Source organism: Canis lupus, chromosome X, assembly GCF_011100685.1.
Source record: "Canis lupus familiaris isolate Mischka breed German Shepherd chromosome X, alternate assembly UU_Cfam_GSD_1.0, whole genome shotgun sequence".
NCBI classification, from domain to species: Eukaryota; Metazoa; Chordata; class Mammalia; order Carnivora; family Canidae; genus Canis; species Canis lupus.
This window is the reverse complement of record NC_049260.1, coordinates 56,855,063-56,872,253: the sequence shown is the minus strand read 5'-3', so window position 1 is coordinate 56,872,253 and position 17,191 is coordinate 56,855,063. Positions and strand designations below refer to the sequence as shown.

Sequence of the window (17,191 nt, the reverse complement as noted above, 5' to 3'; positions counted from 1 at the left end):
ACACAAAATAGAGAAAGAAGAATTATAGAACACAAGAATAGACTTAGGTTATTCAGTGACTCCATCAAATGTAATAGCATTCATATTTATAGGAGTCCCAGAAGAAGAAAAGAGATAATTGGGGGCAGAAAATTGAGGAAATAATAGCTGAAAACTTCCCTGATTTGGGGGAAGGAAACAGACATCCAGGTCCAGGAGACACAGAGAATATTAAAATCAACAAAAGCAGGCCAACACCAAACCATATTGTAATTAAATCTGCAAAATATAGTAATAAACAAAAACCTTAAAAGCAGCAAGACAAAAGAAGTCCTTAACTTAGAAGAGAAGACCATAACACTAGCTGCAGATTTCTCAGCAGAAATTTGGCAAGCCAGAAGAGAGTGGCATGATGGGAAAAATCTGCAGCCAGGAATCCTCTATCCAGCAAGGCTATCATTCAGAATAGAAGGAAAGAGAGAAAGAGTTTCCCAAACAAACAAAAATTAAAGGGAATTCATGACCACTAAACCAGCCATGTAAGAAATATTAAAAGGGGACTCTTTGAGTGGAAAGGGGAGACTAAAAGTGACAGTATACAAGCAGGAAACAAAAAAGCAGTAGAAATGAATATTTCTGTAAAAAAGTCAGTCAAGGAACTCATTTTAAAAGGGATATAAATGATAACTTAGACTTAAAATGTGGGGAGGAGAGAAGAAAATAATGGGCTCAAACTTAGTTGAACATCAACTTACTATAGAGTGCTATTTGCAGAAAAGTTTGTATACAAACCCAATGATAACCATTTATCAAAGACCACTCATAAATGCAAGAATACAGAGAAATTCAAATATATCACTAAAGAAAATCAACAACACAAGAAAGAAAGGAGGATCAGAAAAAATCTCCAGAAACAACCAAAACAAGAATTAAAATGGCACTAAATACATATCTATCAATAATTACTGTAAATGTAAATGGACTAAATACTCCGATCAAAAGACATAGGGTGTCAGGATGGATTAAAAAACAAAACCTATCTGTAAATGCTGCCTACAAGAGATACATTTTAGACCTACAGACAGCTGCAGAATGAAAGTGAAGGGATAGAGAAATATCATGCAAATGGATATCAAAAGATAGCCAGAGTAGCAATAATTTTAAAAGACAAACTAGACTTTAATAAACACACTGGGGCAGCCCCAGTGGCGCAGCGGTTTGGCGCCGCCTGCAGCCCAGGGCGTGATCCTGGAGACCCGGGATCGAGTCCCACGTCGGGGTCTGCTTCTCCCTCTGCCTGCTTCTGTGTGGTGCCTGCTTCTCCCTCTGCCTGTGTCTCTGCCTGTGTCTCTGCCTCACTCTCTCTCTCTCTCTGTCTCTATGAATAAATAAAATAAAATCTTTAAAAATAATAATAATAAACACACTAAGAAGAGACAAAGAAGGTCACTATAATCGTAAAGAGGCAATCCACTAATAGGACATAAAAATTATAAATATTTATGTACCCAATGTGGGGTCACCAAAATATATAAAATATTTAATAATAAATGTAAAGGAACTCATTGATAATATAATAATAGTAGGAGACTTTTACACTCCACCTATATCGATGAACAAACAGATCATCTAAACAGAAAATCTGCAAGGAAAAATGGCTTTGAATGACACACTGGACCAGATGGACTTAACATCTATTCAGAACATTCCATCCTAGAAAAGGAGAATGAACATTCTTTTCAAGTGCAAATGGAACATTATCCAGAATAGAGCACATATTAGACCACAAAACAGGTCCCAACAAATACAAGATTGAAGTCCTATCTGTACCTTTTGTGACCACAATGCTGTGAAACTAGAAGTCAAATACAGGGGGAAAATCTGGAAAGACCACAAATATAAGGAGATTAAATAACATGCACTAAACAATGAATGGGTCAACCAGGAAATAAAAGAAGGAATTTAATGAAGCAAATGAAGATGAAAACACAATGGTTCAATCCTTTGGGATGCAGCAAAAGCATTCCTAAGAGGGAAGTTTATAGCAACACAGACCCATTTCAAGAAACAAGAAAAATCTCAAATAAACAACCCAACCTTACACCTAAAGGAGCTAGAAGAAGAACAACAAACAGCCTAAAGCCAGAAGAAGGAAGAAATAATGAAGATTAGAGCAGAAATAAATGATACAGAAACTAAAAAAAAAAAAAATAGAACAGATTAACGAAAGCAGAAGGTGGTTATTTGTAAAAATTAATAGAGTTGATAAACCCCTAGCCAGACTTATTAAAAAGAAAAGAGAAAGGACCCAAATAAATAAAATCATAAATGACAGAGGAGATATAACAGAGGATCCCTGGGTGGCTCAGAGGTTTAGCACCTGCCTTCGGCTCAGAGTGTGATCCTGGGGTCCCAAGATCAAGTCCCACATTGGGCTCCCTGTGTGGGACCTGCTTTTCCCTCTGTCTCTGTCTCTGTCTCTCTCTCTCTCTCTCTCTGCCTCTCCCTCTCTCTCTCTCTCTTTCTCTATCATGAATAAATAAATAAAATCTTTAAAAAAATAACAGCCAACACCACAGAAATATAATTATAATATTATGAGAAACTATATGCCAACCAACTGGACAACCTAGAAGAAATGGATAAATACCTAGAAACATACAAACTATGTTTGTAAACTGAAACCATTAGAAATAGAAGAGTTGAACAGACCTAACCAGCAAAGAAATTGAATCAGTAATCAAAAAGCTCCCAACAAACAAAAGTCCGGGACCAGATGGCTTTACAGACAAATTCTACCAAACATTAAAGAAGAATTAATACCTATTCTTCTCAAACTATTCCAAAAAATAAAAGAGGAAGGAAAGCTTCCAAATTCATTCTATGAGACCTGATTAACCTGGTACCATCACTAAATAAAGACACCACCAAAAAAGAGAACTATAGGCCAATATTAGTGATGAACATAGATGCAAAAATCCTCAACAAAATCCTAGCAAACCCAATACAACAATATATTTTTAAAAATCATTCACCACAGTCAATTTGAGTTTATTCCTGGGTTGCAAGGCTGGTTCAATATTTGCAAATAAATCAGTGTGATACATCACTTTGAAATAGAAAGGATAGGGGTGCCTGGGTGGCTCAGTAGGTTAAGTGTCTGACTCTTGATTTCAGCTCAAATCATGATCTCAGGGTTGTGGGGTTGAGCCCTGCATCAGGCTCCATACCGGGCTTGGAGCCTGCTTAAGATTCTTTCTGTCCCTCTCCCTCTGCCCCTCCCTACCCTCTCTTCCTCTCGTAAAAAAAAAGAAAAAGAGAGAAAGAAGAAAGAAAGAAGAAAGAAAGAAAGAAAGAAAGAAAGAAAGAAAGAAAGAAAGAAAGAAAGAAAGAAAGAAAGAAAAAAAGGAAGGAAGGAAGAAAAAGGAAGGAAGGAAGGAAGGAAGGAAGGAAGGAAGGAAGGAAGGAAGGAAGGATAAGAACCACATGGTCATTCCATATATGCAGAAAAAGCATTTGACCAAGTATAACATCCATTCATGATAAAAACCCTCAACAAAGTAGATTTAGATGGAATATACCTCAACATCATAAAAGCCATATATGAAAAATCATTGATGATATCATCCTAAATGGGGAAGCACAAAGCTTTTCCTCTACCATCAGGAAAAAAAACAAGGATGTTCACCTACCCCTTTTCTTCAACATAGTACTGGAAGTCCCAGCCACACCAGTCAGACAACCAGAAGAAATAAAGGCATCCAAATCTGCAAGGAAGAAGTCAAACTGTCACTATTTGCAAATGGCATACTATATATAGAAAATCCAAAAGATTCCACCAAAAATCTGCTACAACTGATAAGTGAATTCAGTCAAGTCACAGGTTACAAAATCAGTGTACAGCAATCTGTTGCATTTGTATATACCAATTATGAAGAAGCAGAAAGAGAAATTAAGGAATCAATGTCATTTACAATTGTACCAAATACAATAAGATACCTAGGAAAACCTAAACAAAGATGTAAAAGACCTGTACTTTTTAAACTATAAAATACTGATGAAAGAAATTGCAGAGGACACAAACAAATGGAAAGACGGTCCATGCTCATGGATTAGAAGAAAAAATATTGTTAAAATGTTTGTATTTCTGAAAGTAATCTACACATTTCATGCAATCCCTATCAAAATATCAACAATATTTTTCAGAGTTAGAATCCTAAAATTTGTATGGAACCAGAAAAGACCCCAAATAGCCAAAACAATCTTGAAAAAGAAAACCATAGTGAGAGACATCACAATTCCGGATTTGAAGTTATATTACACAGGTGTATAATCAAAACATTATAATACTGGCAGGAAAAATAGACACATAGATCAGTAGAGCAGAATAGGAAACCCGGAAATGAACCCACAACTCTACAGTCAATTAATTTTTGACAAAGCAGGAAAGAATATCCAGTGGGAAAGACAATCTCTTCAATAAATGTTGTTGGGAAAATTTAACAGCAACATGCCAAAGAATGAAACTGGACCACTTCCTTACAACAGACACAAAAATAAATTCAAAATGGATTAAAGACCTAAATGTGAGACCTGAAACCATAAAAATCCTAGAACACAGGTAGTAACTTATTTTTTTTTTCACATTTTTAAAGTAGGCTCCATGCCCAATGTGGGGATTGACCTCACTACCCTGAGATCAAAAGTCACATGCTCTACTATCTGAGCCAGCCAGGTGCCCCAAAGTAGCTTTTTTGACATCAGCCTTAGCAACTTCTTTCTAGGTATGCCTGAGGCAAGGGAAACAAAACCAAAAATAAACATCGGAACTACATCAAAATAAAAAGCTTCTTCACAGCAAAGGAAACAATCAATGAAACTAAGAGGCAACCTACAGAATGGGAGAAGATATTTACAAATGACAGATCTGATAAAGAGTTAGAATCCAAAATATATAAAGAATCTTATACAACTCAACACCTAAAGAACAAATAATCCAATTAAAAATGAGCAGAGGGCATAGACATTTCTCCAAACAAGACATCCAGATGGCCAACAGACATGAAAATATGCTCAAATCACTCATCATCAGGGAAATACAGACCAAAACTACAATGGAATACCACCTCACACCAGTCAGAATGGCTAAAATCAACAACATAGGAAACAACAGGTGTTGGCGAGGATGTAGAGAAGAGCAACCATCTTGCACTGTTGGTGGGAATGCAAACTGGCACAGCCACTCTGGAAAACAGTATGGAGTTTTCACAAAATGTTAAACATAGAACTACCCTGCAATCCAGCAATTACACTGTTAGGTATTTGCCCAAAAAATACAAAAATACTAGTTGAAAGGGATACGTGTACCCCAATGTTTATAGCAGCATTATCTACAACTGCCAATTTATGGAAACAGCTGAAGTGTCCATAGACTGATGAATGGATAAAGAGGATGTGGTGTGTGTGTGTGTGTGTGTGTGTGTGTGTGTAATGGAATATTACTCAGTCATAAAAATGTGTGAAATCTTCCCATTTGCAACAACATGGATGGAGCTAGAGTGCTATGTTTCATGCAATAAGTCAGTCAGAGAAAGACAAATACCATATGTTTTCACTCATGTGCAATTTAAGAAACAAAACAAATGAGCAGTGCAAAACAAAGAGAAATAAACAGACTCTTAAGTATAGAGAACAAACTGATGGTTATCAGAGGGGAGGTGGGTGGAGGGATAGGCTAAATAGGTGATGAGAATTAAGGAGTAGACTTGTCAAAATGAGCACACTGGGTTATTTATGGAATTTTGAGTTATTATATTACACACCTGAAACTAATAACTATGTTAGGGAACTGGAATTAAAATACAACTTTTTAAAAATGCAAATAAAGAATGAAAAAATGTAAGATTTAAACCCAAACATTCAGTAATTGTGTTAAATGTAGATGGACTAAATGCTTCAGTTAAAAGATAGAGATTTGTCAGATTAGATTATAAGGTAAAACCCAACTTTATGCTGCATGAGAGTCTCACCTGAAGTATAAGGATGCAGGTTGAAAATAAAAGGATGTAAAACAATATTCCATGCAAATGGTAAACAAATTGAAGCTGATGTAACTATGTTATAATCAAGATATACTAAAGGCAAGAAATATTAGTAGAAACAATGAAAAACATTTTATGGTAATAAAGCAATTCAACAGGCAGCTATCCCAATCTTTAATTTTTATTTCCGTAATAGCATAGATTCAAAATATACATAGCCCCAAAAAAGAGCAAAACTAAAAGAAAAATAGATAAATCTAAATCATAGTGAAAGATTTTAACACATTCCTGTCAGTAACTGATAGAAGTAGACAAAACCATCAATGAAATTAACAAACTTCACCTAATTGGTAAATATCGAATACTATACCAACAACTGCACAATACATATTCAAGAACAAATTGAATATTTATCAGAACAGACCATATGCCATGCCACAATGCAAGTTTCAACAAATTTCAAGGAATTGAAATCAAATAGTGTGATTGAAATCAGTGTGGTCTCTGACCACATTAGAATTAAGCCAGAAATAACTTTTTAAAAGATAGATAGGAAATCCCCAGTGATTTAGAAATTAAGCATTGTACTTATAAATAACCCATGGATTAAAGGAGAAATGAGAAGATGGAGAATTAGAGAATATTTTCAACTAAATTATGCATGAGTGGTTTAACATTTGAAAATCAAACAGTAAGGGATAGATACCTGGGTGGCTCAGCGGTTGAGTGCCTGCCTTTGGCCCAGGGCACGATCCTGGAGTCCTGGGATCAAGTCCCACATTGGGCTCCCTGTGTGGAGCCTACTTCTTTCTCTGCTTCTCTCTCTGCCTACGTCTCTGCCTATCTCTCTCTCTCTCTCTGTCTCTCATGAATAAATAAATAAAATCTTTTTAAAAATCAAACAGTATATTCCAACACAAAGAGAATAATGGAGAAAAAACATGAACATTTCAATAGATGCAAATAATTTGATGGGCACTGAGGAGGGCACTTGACAGGATGAGCACTGGGTGTTGTACTATATGTTGGCAAATCGAACTTCAATTTTAAAAATTTGATACATTTTAATAACCATTCGTATAAAAATATTATAGGAGTCAAAGGAAACTTCCTCAAATGTTATATAATAAAGGATATCTTCTTAAAACCTAACATCAGACTTAGTGGTAAAGTATTAAAAGTTTCCTCACCCTAGTCCCCCTCAGATTAGGAATAAGATGTCTGAGATGCCTGCCAACACCACTTCCTTTTGGCATTGTACCGGTGCTTATAGCCAGTGGAGCAAGGCATGAAAAAGAAATAAAAGTTATTAGGATTGGAAAAGAAGGAAAGCTGTCATTACCTACAGATCACATGATTATGTAAGTAGAAAACCCAAAGTAATATATAGAGAAGCTATTAGAATTTATAAGTGGGGGCACCTGGGTGGCTCAGTCAGTTAAGCATCTGCCTTGGGCTCAGGTCATGTTCCCAAGTTCCTAAGATCAAGCCCCACACTGGGCTCCTTGCTCAGCAGGGAGACTGCTTCTCCCTCTCCCTCTGCCTGTCACTCTCCCTGCTTGTGCTTTCTCTGTGTCAAATAAATAAAATATTTTTAAAAAAGAATTTATAACTGAATTAATAAGTTTGCTAGATGCAAGATCAATTCACAAAAAATTAATTGTATTTCTATATATTAGCAACATTCAATTAGAAAATATTTTTAATTATATCACTGATGATATTATCTATGAACATCAAAACAAAACAAAATATGTAAAAACTAAAACAAAAAATATGTTAAAACAAAATATGCTATAATGCTGGGACATGGGCTGCAAAGCCTAAAATATTTACTATCTATCCCTTTACAGAAAATGTTTACCAGCCCTGGGTTAGAAAAGTCAATCTTTTAAAGATGTCAGTTTTTGGAACGCCTGGGTGGCTCAGTGGTTGAGTGTCTGCCTTTGGCTCAGGGCATGATCCCAGGGTCCTGGGATCAAGTTCTACATCAGGCATCAGGCTCCCCATAGGAAGCCTGCTTCTCCCTCTGCCTATGTCCCTGCCTTTCTCTGTCTCTTGTGAATAAATAAAATCTTTAAACAAAATAAAGATGCCTGTTTTCTATAGTTGCAGTAATTCTATTTAAATTCTCAGCAAGCTGTGCGTGTGCATGGACGTAAGATAAGAGATGATTTTCAAATGTACAGGGAAATGCAAAGGTCTGAAAATAACCAATAAAATCTTAATAAACAAAAATTAAGTTTCAGGACTTTTACTCTGTTTTTAAGATTTATTATTGTTCTACAATTTATATGGCAGAAATATAGACAACTAGATTAGTGGTACTATGCCATAATAGAGTTCAGAAATAGACCCACATGATTTATAGCATGCTGCCATGTCCGTGCAGTGGGGAATAGATCATCTTTTCAATAAGTGATGCCTAGTACATTGTATATCATCTGTGAAAAAAATAAAAGGACCTTGACCCTACCTCACACCATATGGATTGTATGCCCAAATATGAAAGGTGAAATAGTAAAATTTATAGAAGATATAGTAGGAAATCATTTTGGCAATCTTGGGGATAGGCAAGGGTTTTTTAATCACGACATGGAAGGCACTAAACTTAAAGAAAGATATTGATGGGGATCCCTGGATGGCTCAGCAGTTTAGCGCCTGCCTTTGACCCAGGGTGTGATCCCAGAGTCCTGGGATCGAGTCCTGCGTCAGGCTCCCTGCATGGATCCTGCTTCTCCCTCTGCCTGTGTCTCTGCCTCTCTCTCTCTCTCTCTCTCTCTCTCTCTCTCTCTCTCTCTCTCATGAATAAATAAAATCTTTAAAAAAAGAAATATATTGACATTAAGAACTTCTAGTCATCAAAAGAAACCTCCAAGAATAAGAAGGCAAGCCACAGAATAGGAGAACATATTTGCAATTCATATAGCTGACAAAAGACTCAAATACAGAACTTATGAAGGACTCCTATAAAGGGAAGATAACTCAATATGAAAATGGAGTTATTTCACAAAAGTAGATGGCCACTAAACATATGAAGAGGTGTTTCATTATTCATTATTTCACCAGGAAAGTACAAGTTAAAGCCACAGTAAAATACTTCTACATACCTCTTAGAGTGGCTAAAATTAACAATTGATCATACCACTAGCAAAGATGTGGAACAAATGGAACTTGTATACACTGCTAGTGGAAATGTAAGTTGGTACAACTACTTTGTAAAACTACTAGACAGTATTTGCTGAAATTGGACATTCACATACCCTGTGACCTATCATTTCTGCTACTAGGTATATACTCAGCAGAAATATATATATATATTCTAAAAGACATGGACAATATGCAAAAAAAGAGTTAACATGACAGGCTTGAAACAACATCCTTAGAAAGGCCTGCTTGCAAGGTTGGCCCTTGGCTGGCATCTGAAGACTTGGATTTGGGGAAGCTTTCCACCATCTTCCTAATGATAAGTATACTTTACTATATCTTAATTGTACAAACAATATAGCTTGTGCTGAACACCTGCTTTCCTTCTGAAAGTCCGGAGTTTGAGTACCTATTAGGAAAAGGGTGCCTATATGAGCAGTCCCTTAATTAAAATGTTGGGTACCAATTCATGAGCTGATAAGCAGCATTTCACACGTGCTGTCACAATTTGATGCTGGAGGAATTAATCATGTTCCACATGATTCCACTAGGAGAGAGGACTCTTAGAAACTTGTGCCTGTTTTGCTCTAGACTTCTCACCATGCACCTTTTTCCTTTGCTGATTTTGCTTCATATCCTTTTGCTATAGTAAATCTTAGCCATAAGTATGATTCGAGTACCCTGAGTCCTTCTTAGCCTATCACTGAGGCTTAGCCAAAACTGAGGTAGTCTTCAGGACACCCAACACAGTGATGACAGTGGTGAGATTTTCTAGAATGACCTTAATCCACTTAAATATGGCAAAAGCATTGTTTGAGAAAAGGAAGGTAGGGGATGACAAGCCTGTGGTACCTAGGTGGCTGTGGATTTATCCATGATACAAAACAGCAGCTGAACTACTTTCAGTTGTGAGAGGTAAAAGTTATCTATGGAATTTGAAAATGGTAGATCCAACTCCAGGAGAGTTGGCTTGGTGGATCATCTGGCTAATTTTGGCCGTGATGCTAAAGTGAGGGGTAGGGGAAGTCCATCTCATGCCTTTGGTTTTTCTTTTCTTCTCCAGGCTGGAGGAGAAAGGGCAAACATCCCCAAAACTGATCCATGGATGGGACCAAATGTTTAAAAGTTCATGCCCCTTTTGTTCAAGTGGGAGTAAAAAAGGTTAAATCACTTTTCTGAGTTGGAGCAGTTTTATAAATCAAAGGGAAAAAATTCTCTGGCTGCTGCTACATCAGCTTCCCACCCCAACCCCCACATTACAACTGGGATCTCCCTGCAACTATAATGTTCCATAAGTAACATTACTAGAAGTTTGAACTTTCAATAAGGAGGAAAGGGAGAATTTTTAAAATGGTTTTGTTATTTGTGACTTTTGCATCTGGAGATATGACAAAAATTGATGTAAAATGTTATATTCTTATAATCTAAAGCTAGAGGGACCATTCTGATCAGGGAAAGTTGCAAAACAGAAAAAGAGTCTTAGTGGAACACAACCACCTTACTCTTTGCTGCCAGTGGGCAGATCGAAATTAAAATTCTTTGAGTAATGGAAACAAGAACTAGTCTCCATAACTAATGATTTTACTATCATATTTTACCTGTTGGAGCTTCTAGAAAAATGAATACATGAAGAGACAATCTCCAGATGAAAATAAACTTTTTTGAGTTTAAAAAGTAGTTTTTGGTTGCTAGAAGCTTTTATGAAACCAAATGTCTAACTCGTAGGGGGGCTGATCATTTTTTGTCCTGATGTGCATATTTTTGAGTGGTCAGTTTGGACTGAATGACACAATAAAGAGCTTAGGACAGTCTTGCTTATCACTTAGACTTGGACTTAGACCATGGCTGACTGGCCTTGCAGCATCCCAGCTTTGCAGCTGCCTAAGAAAAGCTGCTGTTTTGCCATCCTAATTTGGCATTCACAGATCCTAATTGCCTGGACCTGACTCTCAACTGAAACCCAGTATGGTTGGCTATAAGACTGTTCCCACCTCAGCACCAAATGTGCCGAACTGAAAGCAAGCACAGGCTAAATGAACTCTAAATGAACAAAATGAACTTTAAATAAACTCAGACTCAGATCATTGCAGATTTGGGTCACCCTGCCTGTGGGGCTCTAAATTTATGAAACCATCCTGAGTTCTGGCTGGACCATTTAGGACAGTTGCTGATGCCCACAGGAAAGGGTTTGTTCTCTGATTGGACCATCTGAAGTTGATCTACTAATTGGCTCTTTATGTATGATGCAAAAATTGATTGCATTCTTGTGATTTCTGCAAAAGCTACAAATTGGAGGAAGCATGTCACAGCAAATGTGACTCCTTCCCCACTCTTGGTAGCTTGCTTTTGACCCCTTCTTGGTACCGTGCCACTGCTGTTAGTGGTTGTGTTTGGCTTTCCATATTAATTCCAGTTTACAAAAATAGACTGATAGCTTCACTCCCCTCACCTTTCTCCTGATCCACAAACCTTAGTAATGCAATTTGCTTATTAAATGCAGCTTTCCCCAGAAAGAAAATGATCTTTTCTAGGCTGCTCACTGGATAAAGGAACAGAACAAAGGGAAGAGAGATATGAAAACTCATTTCTAAAATATTTGAAAATTCAGGATTTCATCCTGACCAATTCCTGGACATGATATGTCTTTCTGGCTAAGCTGTATAAAAATGTTTACCTATGAAAATTCTCTTAAACGTCTTGCATGCAGTTCTTCCAGACAAAAGGTCTGGATGAGAGGAGATGATTGTAAAACTATGGTTGCTAAATGAGACAGCTCCCTTCAGGAGACACTCCTATTGGAACCATAGGATGAACTGATTTTTTTTTTTTTGGACTGGACTGGAAGCCCTAGGACAGGATGCCTGCAGTGGAAGACCCTATTGGAGATCCTGTAAACCTAAACTGCCTGATTAATGTATGTTATACCTAACATTTTTGTCCAAGAGTACTGTGTGTGCCCTCTAGAATTGTTCTGTTCTATGAGTACTGACTATCGTGGCATTGCCTCAGCTTTGGAAGGCATTCAGATGAATGGATAAAGAAGATGTGGTTTATGTATACAATGGAATATTACTCAGCTATTAGAAATGACAAATACCCACCATTTGCTTCAACGTGGATGGAACTGGAGGGTATTATGCTGAGTGAAGTAAGTCAGTCGGAGAAGGACAAACATTATATGTTCTCATTCATTTGGGGAATATAAATAATAGTGAAAGGGAAAATAAGGGAAGGGAGAAGAAATGTGAGGTCAGTTTCAATTTACTGGCCAGACTTGTGCTGTGCCTGGATTGATTGATCCCTCAAGCCAGATAAAAAAGGTTAATACAGAATCTTAAGGTGGAAGCTACCTGGCTGTTGAAGATACATATTTTTTATAGTAATGGTTCATTCTATCTGGCTAAATCTAGGGCTCCTGAGGGTATAACTGAGGATGATACTATAGATTAGGCTTACTTTGCTGCATCAGGGACCTACTGACAAAGACACCTTGGCTAACTGCATGCAAGTTTGGCCCTTGGATGACATCTGAAGACCTGGACTTGGGGAGGATTCCACCATCCTCTTAGGGATAAGAGTGGTTGGGACACCTGGGTGGCTCAGCGGTTGAGCGTCTGCCTCTGGCTCAGGGAGTAATCCCGGAGTTCCGGGATCGAGTCCCGCATCAAGCTTCCTACATGGAACCTGCTCCTCCTTCTACCTGTGTGTCTGCCTCTCTCTCTCTCTCTCTCATAAATCTTTTTTTTTAAAGGATAAGGGTGGTTTAATGTGTGTCTAAACTGTACAGACAGTATGGCTTATGCTGAATACCTGCTTTCCTTTTGAGAATCTGGAGTTTGGGTATGTACTATGCAGAACTAGATCACGCTGGGGTGCCTGGTGGTTCAGTCTGTTAAGCGTCTGCCTTTGGCTCAGGTCATGATCCGAGAGCCCTATGTTAGGCTCCCTGCTCAGCTGTGAGTCTGCTTTTCCCTTTGCCCTCCCCCTGTTAACTCTCTCTCTCTCTCTCTCTCTCTCAAATAAATAAAAGCTGTATTTTTAAAAAATAAAATAAAAAATGGTTGGAATGGTAAATTGTATGTAATGTATATTTTACTACAATAAAAAGGAAACAAAATGGAAGGAGCAGTGGATAAGCCTGGTTGTGATATCATTCTAAGGTAAAATGTGTGCTTTCCAGAGTGGACCCTGGAATATGACCAAGGCATTGATAGTTCTCTGGTTCTGTCCCTAAAAGTGAAGCAGCACTAAAAATGTGCATATTTGATAAGTTTCATACTTAGGATAAAGCAGGAGCAAAAATAAAACCCCCAAGAAAAATGTGTTCCATCCAATTAAAAAAAAAAAAAGCAGTACTAGTTCTGTCAGTACTAATGTGAAACGATATTCAATATATATTTTGGAGGAAAGAGTTTGAGAAGCTCCTTGTGTATAGTGCTACCCTATGTTATACAATATATTGTGTGTTATAAAAGGGAAAAATGTGTGTGAATAAATGAACTATTTCCTCATGGTAAGAGATATTGATGTAATAACTGCCTTTTGAAAGAAAAAGAAATTCAACTACATGTAACACAGATATCAATTATCAGATAGATTCTAATTTCAGAATGCTAAACAATGAAAAAGAAGACATCTTATACTCAGGGAAATAAGGTGGATGTGTGTGTGTGTATACATATATACATACACACATACATAATATTTAGACACATGAACAGATTTTATATAAATTTTCTCTAAAATTATGCCTTTTGTAGCTGTCTGATAGTTCATGCCGTCCCCTTAAGTTTTCAAAAATGTTCCTCTGCCAAGTAAATTTTGCTCTATGTATAAGATTCTACAAAATTTCCTATCAGACACAATAATATAAAAATTTTCGATTTGTTTGAATAAGATGTGTTGTTCATTGAATTAAAATGAGTCAGTACTATGCAATTGAAGGAGATCAAGATAAATTCATTTCAGTTTTTCAGTTTAGTATGCCATCTTTAAGTTGATGAGGTTTTGTTCAGCTTTATTGAAGCATGGTTTACATTAGTAAGTATGATAGTAGGGACGCCTGGGTGGCTCAGCAGTTGAGCGTCTGCCTTTGTCTCAGGGCATAATCCTGGGGCCTGAGATCAAGTCCTACATCAGGCTCCCTGCAGGGAGCCTGCTTCTCCCTCTGCCTGTGTCTCTGCCTCTCTCTGTGTGTTTCTCATGAATAAATAAATAAATCTTTTAAAAAATAAGTTTGATAGTCAAAGTAGCTTTTGCAGTTTTCATGGGATTTAAGGAAATTCAGCATATGAATATCACTAATAGAATTCTATCTTTTGTAGAACTATTAATTTTCATGTGCATGCTTTTCTCTTATATGTAGACTATGTGACTTCTTTATAAGAGCATAAAATCTTTTAAGAACAGAAATAATTTCATACTCTTTCTCTTAGAGAGCTTACAGTGCTTCATATGGCCTTGTACATAACACGGATACTAACTTTGAGACACAAAACTTTGTTCAATCAGGAAGTGTAAATCTAATCCCCCCCCAAAAAAAACCAAAGGTTTACTGATTGGATTTGTGCCCTAGAAAGATCTTGAGCATTTCTCAATTCTACCTCAGGATGCAACAGTAGAATGAAACTCAGTGGACGACCCTACAGGCATATGGGAGTCCTTGGAACTTCAAAACTCTATGACATTCGGAAAACTATCTTTACCTTCACTCCACAGGTGGGTGGAATGAACTTTAGCATGCATTGAGATGAATGGAAGTAAAACAGAAACATTACAGAAATAAAACATTTACTGGAGTTAGGACAAGTATTAGAGTTCATGGGGCCTTGCACATATTAAGTTGCTTAGTAAATATTTGTTGAGTTGGATTGAATTGAAGTTGTAGCACGGAACAATGCCAAGTGGTTGTGGCTACCAAGAATAGTCCTGGGTGTTGCAGAAACAGTGACTAGGAATTTTATACATGTTGGGGTACCTTTAAAAGTACTCCTTTTTAAATGTTAAAAATAAGACTGTATTTGTCCTTCATAAAAAAAATATAGTCTTTTTTTATTTAGCTACTGAATTATGTGTTCTCTTTGTTTTGGGCAAAGGCCCCTTCTATATGCCTGGAAATCATTGATACCCTCTTCTAAACAAAAATGTCAGTTCTGTTTTAGCCATGATTATACACATTGTTAGCTTGATATTTATTAGTTACATTACAATAATAAGCCAAATTATATGTGTGCATAGGAGGAAAGCTTTGTCATCTTACATCTGAAATTGTGCAGCTGAGGTATAGACAAAAGACTAATGGACCATAGATTCTATTTCTGACCTTGCCATTTGCTAGTCATATGACTTTGTTAATCCATTTAATGTCTTGTGGCCTTATTTTCATCTATTAAAAGAAAAGCCCTCACTCATTTGTTATATAATTAAATAAAATTATGTACTTAAAAACACTTTGTAAAGTATATAGTACACTGTAAAAATGTCAAAAAACTACTATATGTACCAAGGGACTATCAGATTATTTGGAAAGAATGAGGCACTAAAGTTGGGGATATTGTTGCCTTTCTGACATGTTATATATCCTTGTGAATATGTGAATACTTTAAAATATTATTGTACAGTTGTAAGAGTAAATTATTCTGAGCTATTATTTTTCCTCTTTTTCTCAGTTTATAGACCAGCAACAGTTCTACCTGGCTCTGGACAACAAGATGATAGTAGAAATGCTTAGAACAGACCTCTCCTACCTCTGTAGCCGCTGGAGGATGACAGGCCAGCCCACCATCACCTTCCCCATCTCACATACCATGCTTGGTAAGGTTGTATGAGGCAAAAAACAAAAGTACTTTTGGAATAAATGATGTGGTTAGTTCCTTCAAAATATTAGAATCATTGGAGAGCTATTCGTTATCATTTATTCTTTCAATAATTACTTATTAGCTCCTATTTTGTGCCAGGGATTTATCTAAGCACTTGGGATACATGAGGTGAATAAGGCAGATGAGTTTTCTACTCTCATGGAGCTTATGTTTTAGAATAAATATGTAACAAATGAACCAATACACAAGAATATTTCAGATGGTTTGAGGGCTATAATTAAAAAATGAATTAGAATAACTTGGGGACTAACTGGTTTTTAGGCCAATTTGCAAAAACTCTGTTTATACAATTCATTTTATTTTATTTTTTATTTTTTTTTTAATTTTTTTATTTATTTATGATAGTCACACAGAGAGAAAGAGAGAGAGGCAGAGACACAGGCAGAGGGAGAAGCAGGCTCCACGCACCAGGAGCCCGATGTGGGATTCGATCCTGGGTCTCCAGGATCGCGCCCTGGGCCAAAGGCAGGCGCCAAACCGCTGCGCCACCCAGGGATCCCATACAATTCATTTTAAAGACAGTAATAATACATTCTGCATCTGTCTTACTCCATTGGAGCATCAAGATTTTATAGATAAGCTCCCAGACTTATCCTTGCAAGGCTTGCCTAACTGAAGCAGTAAAATTTAGCAGGGAGAAGTGGAGAGGCTCTCAGTTTATCTTTTCCTTTTTGACCAGGCTTCCTGACATTGCTTATTTGAAACCAGGTGAAAGGATTTATTATTCTCTCAGTTGCTGGAGGACTAGAGCCAATACTGAAGCACTGCTTCCTTTCTGTGTCTTTGCAATTGCTTCCAAAAGCCTGTTTGTACTGCCAAAGTACGTAGAATTCCTTTTCATTAGAGAAGAATCCTTTGTCATAAATTGTTCAATGTCCAGACAGACAATAAGGATATTGGTCACATCTCTAAAGTGCTTCAAAAGCAAAGGAATTAAGAAAGTAGGGTAGATTTATTCTTTTTGCTTTCTATATTTAGGCCAATTAACATGTACCTGATTAATAAACGCTATGTTCCCAGAATTGTCTTCTGAAAGTATAAAGTCTAATTGGAGAGGCAAAGATGATACACAAAAGTAATAGAGAACAACTGAAGACAATATATAAAGAAGTACCAAACCATGAGATTCGTATTTTATAGTGAAGG

At 36.9% G+C, this 17,191-nt stretch overlaps 1 protein-coding gene across 9 annotated transcripts in view; it reads left to right on the top strand.

Moving 5' to 3' along the window:
• Positions 1-17,191, top strand: part of PHKA1 (phosphorylase kinase regulatory subunit alpha 1) — a 180,379-nt gene that overhangs the window by 102,683 nt on the left and 60,505 nt on the right. For all 9 annotated transcript variants that reach the window (XR_005386338.1, XR_005386339.1, XR_005386340.1 and 6 more), the window contains exons 15-16: positions 14,776-14,885; positions 15,836-15,980. Coding sequence is in view for 6 of the 9 variants with exons in the window: in XM_038587724.1 (XP_038443652.1) it covers positions 14,776-14,885; positions 15,836-15,980 (255 nt within the window). In the remaining 3 variants the exon portion in view is untranslated. The remainder of the gene's footprint in view (positions 1-14,775; positions 14,886-15,835; positions 15,981-17,191) is intronic.